The sequence below is a fragment of the Strix aluco genome, chromosome 5 (assembly GCF_031877795.1).
Source record: "Strix aluco isolate bStrAlu1 chromosome 5, bStrAlu1.hap1, whole genome shotgun sequence".
NCBI lineage: Eukaryota > Metazoa > Chordata > Aves > Strigiformes > Strigidae > Strix > Strix aluco.
Genome location: NC_133935.1, coordinates 3,600,132 through 3,617,635, shown reverse-complemented (window position 1 = coordinate 3,617,635; position 17,504 = coordinate 3,600,132). Strand labels below are relative to the sequence as shown.

General features: G+C 43.3%; 1 protein-coding gene across 2 annotated transcripts in view; it reads right to left on the bottom strand.

Moving 5' to 3' along the window:
• Positions 1 to 17,504, bottom strand: part of ETV6 (ETS variant transcription factor 6) — a 138,928-nt gene that overhangs the window by 85,867 nt on the left and 35,557 nt on the right. Inside the window, exon 2 of one of the 2 annotated variants that reach the window (XM_074825653.1) lies at positions 5,883 to 6,012. In XM_074825653.1, the coding sequence (XP_074681754.1) occupies positions 5,883 to 6,012 (130 nt within the window). The remainder of the gene's footprint in view (positions 1 to 5,882; positions 6,013 to 17,504) is intronic. The other variant, XM_074825654.1, reaches the window with a different exon arrangement.

Genomic DNA, 17,504 nt, shown 5'->3' with positions numbered 1-17,504 from the left:
TTCAAAGTGGCTTTCCAGCTGCTAGCCAAAATTGTAGAATAATTAACAGGTGCCAAAGGATTAATAAAAGGAGCAGCATAATTAATAGACACTATACAGAAAAAATGGATCCTTGGCAACCCTGACAGTGTTGTTGTTTCCTCCTCCTTCTCTTAATTGTTTCCTGCATTCCTTAAAAAAAAAAAAAAGAACGAAAACTGGTGCCCTTAAAACACAAATGATGCATATAAGCAACAATGTGTGATGAGGAAAAAGAAACTCGTAATAAACTGCTTTCAGGTCTGATAAATGCCTTAGTTTAAAGAACCCGACCAACTGAGAACCTGGCCTGCCCTACTGCTCATATCCACACTGGGGGTTATACAGAGGGCTTCTGTGCAGAATGTGGTACAGCTACGGTCACAGAGATGTCAAACCAATACAGAGCCACTGGACTGGTCCCCACCGAATCAAATACCAATGTAAATAGGTATGCAGAAAGATTCCTGTGAAACACTCACTAAAAACTTAAAGCCTTTAATATAATCATTGCAGAAAACTAAACAAATTTCCCTTCTGTCCTCCTTAATGAGGGCAGTAGAACAGAGAGTAATTACAAGGGACACAGATACACTGAAATCAAAAACATGATCTCGCTAGCTGTATGTAACCAGGTCTGGATACCCTGAAGTTCATCAAAATCAGCTGTACCCTGGAACGTATCCCACATTGGAAAACCAAAGATCAGAACCAAAGCCTACATTTGAAACAAAAAGTACTCAAACGATTTTACAAAGAAGTCCTTAGCTTTCCCCATCACCATAACCCCCCAAAAAGTGAGTGCAGTCGAGACAACAACACTACTGCAGTTCCAATGCAAAAGTTCTCCCCTATGAGGTGATGCATTTATCCTGACATCTAGAGTGTGTAATTTTACTCTGAACATCAGTGCAGGCTGTTGGGGATTCAGAAAAAGGCAAGAGCAAGAAAAATTAGTTGCTGCCAAGAATAATTGCTTTATGTGTACAGAAAAGTATGTGCAGTGTGCCTTGCTATGACAATGGGCTGCAGGCGTATGAAGGATACTAAAGAAAGAAGAGTAATTAGTTCTGAGGAAGAAATGAACTCTTGTTCATCCTTGCATCAATAGAAAACACTGTGAAATCTTTGCCCATGAGATCTATCTCCCTAAACAAACACACACACGTTCCCAAGGGAAGATGCCCTTCAGAGATAAAAATCAGACTGTACAAGTTGACAGAAATGTGCAAGGGGGAATGCTGCTGCACAGGATCTGATCATGGAACAAGTCCTTTTTCAGCACTGATATTTTTGCATCTCTCGTTGAAGAAGTTTTATGTTGAAGGAGACAAAGAAAACCATGAAGCCTTTAGCACATACTTACAGTTGCTGTTGTAGAAGGCTAACCAACTGATTTTCATCTTGCATATAACAAAAAAGGAAAAAGCTATTTTCTCTCTGATTCAGAGCATATTAATAGGCACAGGGAAGGGTTCTCATAGCCATCTCTTCAATGCTGTATCCTCTATCCAGTTCCAAGAACTTTTTACCACAAGGTATTGGCCACAGCACAAAATGAGTAACTAATGACATTGTACCAGACAAGACAGGAAGATTGGTTTTAATAAAAATTAAAAAAAACCCAAACAAACAAAACTAACTTTCTCTCCGTGGCTATATGGAATAAGTTTCCTCAGAGATAAAGGGTACACAGATAGTTTCAGAGGACTTCCATCTATTTCAGCATTCTTCATTATCACAGTATCTGGGCAGTCACTGTACTAATTTTCAAAACTCTTGACATGAGTCTTTGCACTTGTTTTTCTTTCATTTTACAGTGGGGAAACTAAAACAAGATGTCCAAGGTCACAAAAGGCACCAAGGGCAGGGCCTTGCGTGAGAGCTGAACTTGCTTCTCTTGAATCCTCAGTAAACAACTCCCTGGAAGTGTTCAAGGCCACGTTGGATGAGGCTTTTTGACCTGGTCTAGCAGAAGGTGTCCCTGCCCATGGCAGGGGGGTTGGAACTAGATGAGCTTTAAGGTCCCTTCCAACCCAAACCATTCGATCATTTTCCAAACACTCCTTTTATCTGACATTAGTGTAGTCTAGTGGAGATCAGGTATGCTGCAAAGCTACCACCACATACACACCAGGGGCAAGGCATGAACTGGAGATCACCATACTTTCTGACTACATACCTAAAATAGAGGAAAGCATATTCTCCAGCTGCCTGCTGATAGTTTGTTTACAATGCCCCCAATACCCAATTACTAGGTAAGAAGTAGATGTTAGGCAAACAGGTATGTTTAACAGTATGGGTCCCTTACAGAGAAGTACAGCATCAGAGAAAGGTGTGTATTATGAGAAAATGATTCTCACTATCCCAGAGCTTTAAAGTTAAGACTGATGACACTGTGTTTCTATACAATAGGAATAGGGCAGGCTGAAGAAAGCAGCTAATTAAAACAAGAAAGGCTATGTGAGAAGGGGAAAGTGCCTTCACATCACCCCCAGAAAAGGGGTTTCCTCTATATATTTCTAGCTGTCTGGACCGAAAAGAAGGAGTCCTCCTCTGCATGCTTGTAGCAAAGAGGGATCTGCATTCCACTCTTCTAAACTTTGCACTTCTCCATTTACCAGTCTCTGGATCAAATCAACTTGGCACAGATTAGACCCATTTGCTCACCAAACAGTGAGAAATAATTTATTGCACCAAAGGAAATTGCTCTACCAATTGTTCTGATACTATTGGCTGTTGGTGCCTTCAGAGTGCTCTTAAACATTAGAAACAGTGAAATTTCTAATAGGAAAGCTTAAAACACTCTCTGAATCCACAGAGCACCCTTCATGTTCCACCTGAAATGTTTGTCTAGTTCTACCTTTGCTTGGGCAAACTGCTGTTTTCAGCTGCACCTGTAGTACCGCTCCTGAACTTGCAAGCTGGCAGAAATGAAGATGTACAGCTTAGGACTGAACTCTGCCTTTATTTTGGTAAATGCCAGCAGAATGTCATGAAAACAGAGAATGAGGAAAGCTATCAGCTCTGTGAATAACTGGAGAAACTTATCGTATCTCCCTGTTGCACTGGAATAAGTGAGGGTTGAAAGAAGTTATTATGCTTCACCTAATCAACAAAAACAATACGGCTGGAACCAGACAAAAATCTGAGATCTAGAAAACCCTCAGACTTTGCAGATCTAAACCCAATCTTCACATGCAGTACTACCGCCTGAACTAGAAATTAGCTACTGACTTGTAAGGCAGTTTGGATTTAGGACCAAAGCCATGTCTCAGACACATATCTCAAAAAAAAAAAAAAAAAAAAAAAGAGGGGTCCATGAAGGAACTGCAGAATCCCATGTTAATACCTCTTAAACCTCATGACCCGAGATCCAAAAGGTGCTTAGTTATTTCTATACCTGGTATTAGGAAGATTACTCCTGGAATATGATCTTCAGTTCTGTTGTCCTCACTTTAAGAAGGATGTCTGAAGTGGGAAAGAGTTCACCGAGATGATACAAACAGAATTTGAAATCTGGAAGCTTTACAGTAAGATTGACAGCCTTAAGAACCTCTCTTCCTATCCCATTTAGCCAAGAAAAGGTTAAGAAGTGACTTTATCTAAAAGCACCTATATCAGGAGTAGTCTTTTGACAATATTTAGCAGGAAAGGAGATAATGAGATTTAATAGTTGGAAACTGAAGCTTGACTAATTCAAACTATAAATAGGGCACTTAAAAAAAAGCAAATAAGGAGGATAATTAAGAAGAACATCTAGAGATCTTAAATCCTCCCCGTCACTGAAGTCTTTACATTAAAAGCTGAAACCTTTCTGCATAACATGCTGTAGCTCAGTTACTGGACTTAAACACAGGAGTTACTGAGTGAAGTTCTGTAACTCAAGTTATATCAGAGACCATTTTAGTAATTCATAATGGTCGCTTCTGGCCTAGCTATGAATCTGTATACTTTAAACAGTGGTTCTAACAGTGTTTGGGTCAGTTGGTTGGTGACAATGTTTGGGTCAATACTTACTGAATGCTGAGCTACAAAATACTATACTGCCAGGGACTACAACTGGTAAAGCTATGTAAATGTGCACCATGTCGTTTATGACCCAAGACACTAACTTTGTGGAAGACTGTTCCACAGATATTTAATGATTAATTGTCTGTGTTCTTACTCTACAAGTCAGTTTGGTGTGGAAATACTAATGGGAAAGAAGCCTCCTTGCAAGCTTAAAAACGTGCCAATCAAAAGAAAAGAAAAACCACAACAAAAATCAAGGTGAAATGTTGGATCACACTTGAAATATTAGATAAAAAGTCTTCACTGAGAGGAAGCTTTATGAGCTTCACACTACCTAGCATGCTGACTAGCTGATGGGAAGGAAGCAGGTAGTAAACACAGTGCCTCACCCCTTCCAGTATGAAGGGTCTCTGCCTTCCTGCCTTGTGCATCTGTCAGATCCAGTGGTAACTGGAAAGTAACTGGAAAGTAATTGGAAAGTTTAAAAAAAAAAAAAAAAATCTGCTTAAAAGTACCAGTGGGGAAAAGGACTGCTGGAGAAGAACTGCTTCTGTGTTCATTTTTTTGTGTCTAAGTTTTGGGCATGGCAGCAAGTGCTCCCCGGGCTGGGGAAACGGGCCAACAGCCACATGCATGGGCAAGCAGGGTCTGGGAGCTCACAGACACTCGGGCAGTGACCAGACACGATCAGCAATGCCGCAGTGCCAGCTCCCATTCCCATCAGAAAGCGCAGAAAAGGTACAACCTGGGCTACGCTGCAGCACAGGCAGAAGACAGTAAGAGGCAGCAGCAAGCAAAAACAGGACCACGCAGAACACAGCATGGGCAAGAAGTGACTGTGGGGCAGAGCAACTCAGTGGCCAGCGAGGGAGCAAGCATGGGATTACAGAAGCGCTGGGAGCACGGTTTGCCTCCAGAAAAGGAGTGTGCCTGGAAAACAGCTGAGGACAGGAATGAGAATGTCTTGTGATAAACACGGACTTTCTCCCCTCTCCGAAATCCCAAACCCATTTGTCAGATGGCAACGCACAAAGTTACAGTTGCTCCTGGCCCTGTTGCTCGTTGTAGCTCAAGTACCCCAGGAATGTAACACCTGACAGAAGTTTACTCAAAACCTCTTGACTTACATCAGAACCGCTTCCCCTCCCAAAAGGAAAATTCCACTCTTCCTTGTCCCCATCCTATCTCACTAATTCACCTCTCATTGGCCAACAGCCCTTGGCCTTTCCTATTCCTCAAACATTAAATCATCTCAGCGAGGAAGCAACTGGCTGTCGCCTTGCCCCCAGCTCCAGTTTTTGTTCCAATGTCAGTGATATGCCCTTCCTCCTTTGCAGCATCCTTTTGTGCACAGCTAAGCTCATTCTTCCTCCCTTCCCACTGCCTCTGTCAGCACACATGCTCTATAGTGGAGAACCTGGGCACCAGAATTATTTAATATTGAGACCCATAACAACCTGAATAATACCCATAGCACTCCACCAGCCACAGTTTGTGAAACTCTGACCTTGTGTTGCAGCACATCGCTGAGCAATTCCTATACTGTGGAAGGAAATACAGCACTTCCCATCAAAATAAAACATCTGCATTTGTGCCTGTCATGAGAAATAAGCCAAATACTTGACAGGGAGTGCAGGGGATGGGGGAGAGGGATATAATATACTGTATTTAAGAGTAATTTCCTATGGTTAAAAAGAATATTTAGCAAAATAAAACCAGCTAGAGCTTTAAAAAAAGTCTAAAGCCAGGGGGCTTCCCTGCTCTCTCCCATAAAAATAGAAACAGCTCCTCAGCCCGCCCCACACCCTCCTCAATCCAAGAACGTAAGAAGCCTCCACGCTGACACTCACGCAGGTGTGGCGGCAGTCTGATGGTGTCTTCCTCCATCCTGATCGCTCGAGGCACTGGGACATGTAGTGGTGACGAGGAAGTGTAATTTGGTACTGGGCTCACTGGAGGTGTGTACGAAATTCTTTCCTGCTGTTAAAAAGAAAGCGGGAGGGGGGGGAGAAAGAGAGAGAGAGCACAACGTGAACTTTGGAACAGAGGTGAGAAACCCAGGCAGGGGAGGGGGAAGTGGGTGGAAGGAAGGAAGCGTGGGTGCGTGGAGGGGGCGAGCAGCACTAGTGATGCTCTCGGCTGCCCAGCAAGCTGTGGGGCACAGCGCACTTCGCTGCGTGGGCAACGTATTGCCTGGCGCTGCAGCCAGGGGTCGAACAGCTTTTAGGGTGACAGGTTTAATTTTCAAAAGGTCCGTGAAGTTTCCAAGGGTCTTCTCAGAAATTGGACGAGGGAGGAAAGGGAAGTGACACACAAGTGGGGAGATTCTGAGCATTTTATGTCAGTGAAAATCCAACAGCAACTCCACAATATGTGCGTGAGTACAGTTACAGAAAGTGCCCAAACCACTTAATCTTATGTTTACAAATCAGTCATGATCTAAGCACATTTATTATTTAACACTTCACTCCTTCACAGCATTTTAAAGACGTTAAGCAATTAGTTTTGTCTTTGCTGCAGAAAACCACGCTCTATCACTAAAAACTACTCTATTTACCATTGAGTAACGTCATACTTTCTTTTTCTTGCCTAAACTAGTTACTAGCACTTTCTTTGAAGTAGTTTAACTTGCAACCAAGTAAGTCAGCATACAGAGAGCAGCTACGCAAGGACAGTCAAATAGAGTTAAAGGGCAATTTATGAACGTTGCATTAGTTTCATAATTGTCACTGTTAGGTTTTTATTTCTGAAAATGTCTGCCAAGAACTTTAAGGCTGAAATTTCATCTGATCTGATGGGAAAATTCTTCCATATTCTAAGCCTGTACTCCAATCACAGCACAAATTATACCCTTTGTAAATAAACAGAGCCACAATTTTACAGGAGCGTAAAAAAATCATTATCATATGCTTCCTGGAAGGCAATGCGTGTTATTCCCCAAAAATGTGCTGCTGACATTTAATGATGGCAGTGCAAACAGCATCCACACACATACAGAAGCAAAAGGAGCTACCTTCATTTCTGAGCATTACAGGAGAGTACGTGTGCAGCTCCCCACCCTGACCCCAATCTCTGGCAGATGGTAAAGACAAATTTGGGGCTGGAGCAAGAGAAGGTAATTATTTCCATTATGAAACACAACATTATCACAGCCACGCAACAGGGAACTAGACTGAGGCTGATAGAGGCACCTGCAGAACGTAATGCTCGCACCCTTACCACCAAAGGGAAGGAGAGGTTTGTACATCAGTAAATAACAACTGAGTGTATCAAAGCAGAAAACTCTTCAGGCAGATTAGGTGACACGTCCAAAAAGAAATGGGACATGGAGCACATAGAAGGTCTTGCATCTCTCAGTCGCCACTTGAAAGCAAGAACAGTTCATTCTGGCGCAAGGTGCTGTTACCAGTTTGCTCTCAGGAGCTCATGAGGAAACAGAAGTTTCACCTCAATGTCTGCAGACCCACCACTATACTACAGCCACCACCGCTGACAGTCATGGCAGAGGAGACTGATGGCATGTGGAGAATAAACTATTCTGGTGTAGATGGAGGGGGAAGACAGGCCCGGTTCACTCCACCACCACTCTGTTATTTCTGCGAGTACAGCCTCCGTGGCTTTCAGCTCAGTAGTTCTGAACCAGAAATTGTTCAATCTTATGTTCCAGTCTCCCACAAAGCCCTTTAACATCTTACTGTGTCCACTCAGCTTCTTTCGACTCATCACCATCCAAGCAACAGCAATTCATTAGCTCATATGAATTTAGTTTTTCTTAGTTAACAAACAGGGATGTTCATTGAGACGTGGTGAAAGATGCACCTGTGGAGCTACAAAACAATATTCTGCTTTCAACTTATGCAGCTCCTTCTCTGACCCCAAACGGCTGACTCTACGCTTCACATTCCCGCAAGATGCGGCGCTCTGTGCCCATTCTGCAGGCTGGCTGCCCAGTTGCACCTTCTCACCACTGGTGCATCACACCAGCGATTTGCTGCGAGACCAGCCGCTTCCTAGCATTTCCTGCTGCGATCCACAGCTCAGATAATCGAACCACACTGCAGCTGCTCGTTTTGTTTATTGAATGAGATATTTATAAAAAGAGGAACACTTCTGAAATATAGCCACACAGATGCCTGCCTCTGCAAACAGGCACTAGAGGATAGATGGGAGACCTAAACTCCTTTCCCTCCCTCCCGGAGAACATAGGGTCCAGTCCAACCTCAGGTTACATTTCACGCTCACAGAAATACTGAATCACTGCTGCAAAGACAAGGGCCTAAGTGGCTTCAAAGGGCCTTCTCACTGGCCAACAGGAGGAGGAAAGTGCAAGCAGAAAATGAAATTAAATCCAGAACCCCATGCACTTCCCTCAACACCCGGGAGGTGCTGTATCAAACTAAGACATTACACTTCCAATACCTGCTGCCTTTCTCTCTGCAGTGATCAACCTCCTAAAGGCATACGGTAACCCGATTTCTGGCAAGACTGCTTCATTGAGATTTACTGTTATAAATAAATAAATTTGATTCACTGCTTCCTAGCGTTCGTAAGAACAGGACAGTAACAAAAAAGAAGTTGTGGAAATGCACGGTTACTCTTCCCTCACACCCTGGATGTCTACAGTAATGTGTGAATTGGTAATATTTGCAGAACACATTTCACAAGGCACAAAGGGGAGTAAGCTATCAGGCTCTTATAGTGCCTTTGAAATGCCCTCTTACTAATCCTGCATTTTTTTTCCCTGCACCTTTAACCCAAATATCAAAGAAATTTACAGACATTAGGTAAGTCTTTTTCTTTTTATTAGACACACGGACAACCTGAGTTACAGAAGCAGCAAAGCTCAAATGAGCAAAGTAATTTCAGAGTTAAGATGTCTTGAAAAAGAACAGCATGTGCCTCTCAAGGGCATTTAACAAGTGCATCCTGAAAGAGCAGCCCTTGTAACTGTCCTGGCCAGACTTCCAAAAGGTGTGGAACGGTAATACCGGGAGGTTAAGGCACTGGGCTTGTGGAAAAATGAGCTTCATCCCTGTTTGCAGCATGAGTCAGTAACATGGCTGGAAGCAGAACTGCAAACATCAGTCCAGTTCTGCAACCTACCATAGCTCTGTGCTTCAGCCACACGCAACTCCTGGCCTACACAGAGGCATGCATGCACGAGGTCACATTTGCTCCTCCAGGCTTTTTGAGGCTTTTTAGAGTCACACTTCCAGGAGGTACCTGTTGTGCTCACACGACTGAGAATAGATTTGCTTTAATCTTCACAACTCCAGAACTGCCTAGTGCTTCTCTCTATGGGAGCCATCAAAGAAAAACATGGCTGGTATCTCATGCTTCTAAGGTTTGGTATCTCATGCTTCTAAGGTCATGCAACCAGATACTCCACCACTAGGAATTTTTCTGAAAGAGTTTCCTAACCAGTCAGTTTAACATTTCCCTTTGCATTAAGGCCAAGAATAGATGGTTCAATGGTAGGCTTGGTCAAGCAACAGCTTGGAAGGATAGGTAGTGCTGGTAGCAGAGTCAGCACAAACCTTGAGTGTAATTGAGCAAACAGCCTTGCTGCAGCTTAGTCTATTGGTAAAAGAGTCTAAATCAATACACTTTTGGTGTGGTCCTTCAAGATTATTGGTGATGAGTGCTAGGAAAGTGTTTGGCATTACCACATTCCAGATTCCCCGCCTGCCAGGTGACTCTATAAACATTTAAACCCACAAGTGACCAAACACTCAGCCCCAAACTGCCATCTACAAGGAACTTCAAAATAGCAGCTCCCTAGTATTTTGTCAGTAGCCACAATGATGTGGATAAAACAGTTGGCACATTGCTTGATGTCATCATTTTTGAAAGGCTTCTTCAGCTCACAGTGAGTCAGGAAAGTTTCACCATGAAATTTCACCTTGACTACAATAGTTGAAGAGATGCATTAAGTCAGCCTACATGAAGACCCTCCCTGGGGTTTATTCTAGTGGCTGGTGCTCCAACAGTGCCACCAAGACAATCAGCTCTGTGGAGAGTGGGTCACGCTTTCACCTACCCAATCTAGCCGAGAGAGACAGACTGAAACACATGGTTAAGAATCAAGACAAGCTATGGTTTTGTTCTCTTTGTACTAGAAAAGTATAAAATACTAAATATCCAGGTGCTGAGAAAGCCTTAGATCAAACCATCCTGTCTAAAAAAGGAAGGTAACTCAAAAGCTATATTGATCATGACTATCTAGTAGGAGTGTACATAACAGCTGACTAGACCCCCAAAGCCAAAGCACACACTGATTTCAGTTAGAAGAACCGAGGTAAATTCATTCTTTACAGGCAAAATCTACCTGAACAATTAGAGAATTCTGTCAGGAACACAAATAATTAATATTGCTAAAATAATAATAATTTTAAAGATTTCAAAAATGCAAAATTAGATTTGTAGTCACCTTTTAAAAAACGTCTAACAGTTGAGGATGAGTGAAGCTGCAAGTAAAAATAGCTTCATGCTTTTGCTAAAATCACGCCCTTCTAAACTCCAAGGCAGCAGCCTTCATCGTAACTGTTCTCCAGCTTGCAGCCTGATAATCTTTTTGTCCCTTTACTAACTTCACTCAGATGGCAGGCACAAAGGACATACATGTTTTTGTAGAAATGAAAATAGAATATGTAAGAAAGCATGCTAAGCAAGCCCTAATGTTGTCCCAGTGACATGACTACTTTGGTAGTTGGATAGGCAGTATACTAAAATGACTTTTTTTATTTGATAAAGCAAAGAAATGCAGTACCTATGCAGCAGTTTTCAGGAACAGCCAACTCAGCCTGCGAATACCCTGCGCTGGACAGAAAAGGCAGCTGACTCTTAGCACAGTGTAAAAACTTACTCCTATACTGCATGTAATGATACTACACAGGGCAAAATTAACCAAGAGTGAAAGCTGACACACATTTGTCCCCCAGGCTGCTGGTGTAGGTGTGGCACTCCGTGCCTGTCTTGTTGCATTTGCTGTTTATCTTCCCTTCTCCAAACAGCCCTGACTCCCCCTGCTCCCCAGAGAAGCAGACGTTACCGCAAGGTGGAGGTACAGTGATTTGTGCTGCACTATCAGGAAGCCAACAGTTAGAAGTAAAAGAGGAGAAAGTTACCTGTCACATCCTCACAGGCTGTCCTCATTTACTTGCAGGACAGTGGTAGCAGGACACTGCTTTAAGAGAAGCTTCCGGCTCCCTGGGCATCATCCCATCATCCTACTCTTCGCCCGTGGGACGCCCACTCAGTGAGGGCAGCACTAGCAGGTGTGCAGATATTCTGGTGCCCTCTTCAATTTCTGGGGAAGCCCTAGGCTTAAAAACCCCTGAGTAACATGCCTTTGGCTTGTGTAAATCCAGGTTTGAAATGTATGGTTGTAGCTCTCGGGACTGTGAAAGCAAGCTGGCGTTGTTCTGGACAAAACACTCAAATCACGGAGGATGTTCAGCTCTGCAAGGACATGGGACCAGGGCTGCAATCTCTTTCAACAAGCACACGGAGGCAGGGAAAAGTGGAAAGACAAGCCAAGGAACCAGGAGCTGGGGGGAACCTGGAAGGATCTGTGGATCCTCCTAGGAGTAGGTGCCTTGGGTATGGTAGAGGGAAAAAAAAATGGCCTTAGAGAAATGGGTTGTTGGGGGGGAATGAGGTGCTTTGCAGGAAAGATTCAGAAGGCCCTGCACACCTGGGCACTCTGCAGGACAACGCCAGCAAACCAGTTGCAGAGTAGCAGAGGAATGACAGCAGGAGATTCAAGGAAGTTAATCATTAGGGAAGCAAGTAAGGGGAAGAGGAAAGGTGGGGAAGACATGGTGTTTTGTAGGCAACGCTATATAGTTGGATACAAAAGTCCAAGAGACCGACCGCTATGAGGTGAGTTACAGGGTCTAACATAGGGAGAAGGGGGGAAATCAGAGCCCCTAAGCAACTGCATGGCACTGAGTACACAATTAAAGCATTCTGGGATTTTGGTTAATGTCATAGCTTGCATACTCCCAACTTCTGCCAGGGACAAAGGATCAGGCTCCAGAAAAAGCACAGTAAAGCTCTGCAGTACCAGGGTATGAATTAAACTCTCCACTTCCTTCCCTTCCCCCAGTTGATGTCATCTTCTTAATTTCCATGGCAGACTTCTCCTCATTTTTGATCCCATTAATATAGCAATTCACGTCAAATCTATAGCAGCATAATCAGCACACTATCAGTAATTAGAGAAATTAAAACAAACACAGCTCTCTGGAATGGACCTTATGCAAAGCAGCACTGGGGAAAGATTAACATCTCATTTCCTGCGCACAGAGAGCAGAGATTGTCTCGGTGACCTTAGTGATTTTGTGAAGTTCAGTTCCTCCCTGCCTCCTCGCCTCAGCCTGCCTCTGACGAACCTCCCGGCACAGGGACAGGAGATGGCTACCCTCTCACATCGCAATCCTTGCTCAAGCAAACAAAACACACACACAGAAGTGCAACAGTTCATCACAAAAGGCAAGGGGAAAGGAGACAGTGGGGAAGTTCATGCTTCTCCTGAAATGATTACAGCCACTGTTCTAATTAAATTAAAATCATACAGACGGCAATACTGATGCATTCAAGTGTTGTGAAAAGGCAGATTGCGGAGGTCAATGTTGTTGTTGAAAATGCCATGATACGGTTGCATTATTGTCTAAGCACTGCAAAATATCTCAAATTAGCAAATACAAATGAAGCAAAAAAACTAGCTGAACCACATGCTCCAAAAGTATTTTTTCGCTGAGGTCACTGCTAATATGGGGGAACAGAAAGTAGAAACGGCTGCGGGAAGATAATATCAGGTAAAACTACAAGATAATACCAAGGCAAAAAGCTTGGTAAGATTCATGAAAGGATTATTCATTTATATGAATAATAAAGAACGTTATCCACAGATATCCCAGCTAGGCAGCACAAGATATACATGGGAGGCAGATTCTGGCTCAGAATTTGGAAGTGGAATCATCGTACTCCAAAATAGGAGTAAAGCCTTACCCATCTGAAGTGTGAGACCCTTCCACCCACCCTTCTGCAGCGAGGCTCCAAGAAGAGGCAGTAAAGCTGGGACTTGGCCCACTTGACCTACTACTTCCAAGGCAGAAGCCAACCACAGATTCAACTGTCTGATGTTAAGAAACTATTTGCCCCGGCTCCTTTGCACATGTGACTCCAAAATTTGTGTTATGGGGTTGTCACTGCAACATTCCTCCAAAGAACTTGCTACTGACCTCTGTTTAAGCAGGGCACGGACAAAGGTGGGCCACTGCTCTGCTCCACAGGGCAATTTCTTTTGCACCTCCATCACGATTTTGTTAGCACACCCGCTTAGCACAAAGAGCCACAGAAGGCTCAAGAGAAAGAGAGTTTATTGCACAGCTAGAAAAAAACAACACGTGAGGCTTTGAATTACCATGGCCAGTGAGTAAGCAGCAGGGAAGCACAGAGGGCAATAGAGAAAGACTTTCCAGGCTTAGATAGCTGCATGTCAAAGATATTTCACTGCATCTTTTTCGTGTTCTCTTTTCTAAGAGAGTGCTGAGGAGACTCCTTTGTGTAACATACGGTGGTTGTACAACCCTGCCTGTATGCGTGGGAATTCACACCCTGAACACCCGTGATCGGAGTCATGCACTCATTTCAGTCCAAAATTTCTGGAGGCCATGAAACTAACACGGGAAAACCAAGGGAAACACGGCGTACGGGGAGCTGCCCTCTCACATGTCAGGAAAGGAGAATCCTGGAGCTCCCCTGCAGCATCTCAGGGCTGGCATGGCAGCACAAGTGTTTTTACTTGGTTGCATTATGGAGCTGTCGATGTCCTGGCAAGCTGCAATGTCGCGATGTATTCAAACACATTTCCAGGGATAAGCATCATTTCTGGTCTTTCTGCAAGGGATGAGCATTGCTTTCTGAACATTTTTACTGAAGCTACAATTACTGTGAACAGGATCCTTCACAACAGGGGATATCCAATATTTCCATAGCATGAACCACAGGTCAGAACTGTCACATGGACGAGGTCAACTCATTCACTGCCGTGGATTATCTACATGCCCATCAGTTAAGTAGTGGAAAAATCATGGGAGAGTAATTCACATAAAAGTCATAGCTTCTTTTAATCCTCAGTCACTGATGGAAATAAAATTCCTGAGAAGCTACAACACTCTGAAACACACATTTTAAAAATACAACTTAAAAACACAAGAAATGACCCTTCTCTGTCCCACTGCACGGCTGGACTCTGCTTCTGTCACACAGCTGGACTCTGCTCCCATCTATACCCACAAAATTCTCCAGCAATTTTTTCAAAGCAATGATTCTGGTCCTGATTTACATTAGTGGAAGTAAAGTCCACATATGGGCCTCAATCTCTCTTTTCCAGTTCAGTCACTTAAGTTTACTCTCTCTCCTTATCTACGTGACATCGGTTTGAACCTGAGGGTGAACACAGTGTATATATGGTGTTTGGAAACAAATTGCATCATGATATGCCATAATTATCTTTTATCTGTTATCACTTGAAACTATAGGCACACCCCAAAATCAGCTACTATAACAAACTGGAAAAAAAGTTGTTTATGTGTGATCACATAGGTGCCTACCCTGGTAAGCATGAGAACGTCTCTCCTCTGCAAAGAAAAGTTATCCACTGCTGGAGGCACTGAGAAGACAACCCTGATCACAGGCTTGGGTTCTGGCATTGGAAGACCATTTCAGACCAGAGAACTGGTGTACCTAGTCATTATCCTGTGAAACAACAGTTTAACCCTGCAAGGTTGACATCTTACAACTTTCCTCACCATTAAAACAAAACACTATTGGCATACACAGCACCACCACATTTTCATGACAGCATTTCATCATATTTCAGAATTCTGGCAGACTTGCCATGAAAAAGGCCATACTGAATACACAGATAAACCCGGGGGTGCCCTGATGACGTCTCACCCTACACCTTACAGGTGCTGCTCCTAAAGCTTCAAGTGGTGCAAAAGTAACCCAGCATACACAGCATGGCAGGGAGTGTGCTATATATCCCCTTGTTCAACAACACCTCTAAGTAAAGGCAACTTTCCAGAGGGAATCTAGGCCAGACTGGGAAGGGGGTAGCTGTCATAAGGGCTGTTGGTGAAAAAATGAGCAGATCCACTTGGGTGCTCAGGAAACCTGAACCAAATCCACAAAGAGAGAGAGACAGCCAAATAAAATACCCATTCTCAAAGACTTAATAAGCTGGCCCAGAAACCAGCAGCAATGGATGTGTGCCACTATAAAATATCGGACAGATTCCGATTATTTCACTCCCAGCATATTAAATGCAGAGGGAGTTCCTAAAAAGGACCATACTTGCACTGACCCTCTCTACTGTACAGAAACTGGATATGGAAGAAACATCAAATTATGATCTTCCTCTCCCACTGTCTTTTACCTACTCCAGCCACTTACTTTAACATGAACAACATGAGATCAGTGTGACTAAAAAGGAAACTCTAGCTGACAAAGGAGACTATATAAAAAACAGCTGGTAGGATTTCACTCAGAATATTGCATCCTGTACATTTGCAGGCTCTTCATTCTGCATTATATATATACACACACACATTTATATATGTAAGATAGGCAAGTTTTACAAGAGTCAAGGTCTAGCTTATAAGGAAGGAATAAAGGCAATACAGAGATGGAGAGAGATATGACAGATGCAGTTCAACAGCCAAAAGGAAATAAAAACAGAGGAAAGGGAAGATAATCTGGAAGAAAATATTGCAGAAGGATGAGCTAATGAGAAGCTGTGATTAAAACATTAAGATGCAATGGGAGACCACTGAAGGAAGCTGAGTTACATCAAAAGAAATAAAATCTGCAGCAGGTCAACCTGTACAAGAATCAGGTTATTTTTTACAATTTATTTAACAAGCTATTTAGCAGCTTTTGGAAGGTCCCGGCAGTCAGCCCTCTATGGGTATGAGAGCACAAACTAGAAGAAACTGTACCTTTTGCTGATCAATGCATCAGACATAGGATATCACTCTGAAAACGTAAACAAAACACCTGGGGGATAGCTTGAGGCACAGCAAAATCTTTTATTTCCTCTAAAACATGGTCCTTCCAGCACACAACCATGGGGACTGGCAGAACTTTAAGGAGACTTTTTAAATATGTTTGTACAGAAACAGCTGGACATGGTACAGCATATCTGACTCAAAAGAAGAAAAGATGAGCTTTCACACGTGTTTGAAAAGAAGCTGAAGCTCCCAAGCAAGCCATCCTTTTAAAGAGGTGTAGGTGACAGGAGAGCAGAGCCTGCATTCACCAATATGGTCTCCATTCCAGGGACAATGACAGGGTCGAGTGATGGCTCTTTATTAAATGCTTTCACCTCCATTAATGCTGCACACACTAATGATTTGGCCATTACCATTAACAAAGCTGCAATGTCCCTGCCTGGAGCTAGTAAGTAATGAACTAAGCGGGTGAATATTCTGTTGTGTAAGGAGAGCTATTAGCAATCCTTTCCCAACTGCTCTGAAAACAAGAGATGCCTTCCAGGTACGACCTGGCCATGTGACAGGGTACATCCCACACAGCCCTTGTTCCCCCAGTCTGGAAATTCCAGCGACACTCCCAGCTCTTGGAAGGGGAAAAAGAAGTTGATCACCCCCCTGCATAGTGCTGCTGTGTGGGGCTGGGCAGCAGATACCACACCGCAAAGCACAGGAAAAAACAAGCTCTGAAGAAGAGGTTTGAAGAGCAATGGTGAGGACAGGAGTCTGATCCCAGACCTGCTACTGACTCTCCAAAAGAAGTTGTGGCATTACCACTGCCCTCATTGCCTTGGTTGTGCCAAGAGGGCAATGGGATAATGCTGAGCCCACAGGTCTGTCAAGCCCTGGGATGGCTAAACACAAAAAATCTCAGTTTAGCTGCTGTCCTTCTGCCATAGCTTTTCCTGTTCGTTGAGTTCCCCAATTGTTTTAATTGTTCCTTTCAACCTTTGCATAGCTTTTTGTTCTTCCTTAAATTATTGTTTTGTTTTAGCTCATAATCGTGAAGCATTGGTTATGATGTTGCTCCTGGCACAAGAGAAGTGCTGAAGTTTCACCCTGGTTATCTTTGGCTTGTTTTCACAGCTAAGCATTGCTGGTTCACAACTGAATGGACACTGTAGTGAGAGCCACTCCACCCTTACCATAAGACTGCTTATGAGCTGCAAATATTGCCTCACTACATAAGTGACAAGCTCGGGAATGGAGCCAGCTGAAATGGAGTAAATTGCAGCCATCTTTAAGAAGAAGAGTAAAGTGCTAGTTCTCAATCTCAAAGTGCTAGCTGACTCAATTTGAAGGCTTGTCCACAGTCCTCATTATTACACTGTTTAAATATGTTCTGTAATACCTTTACCACTTTCCTGAAATAAAGAGAAACGTTATTACACTCACAAGTGGAGGTACCAA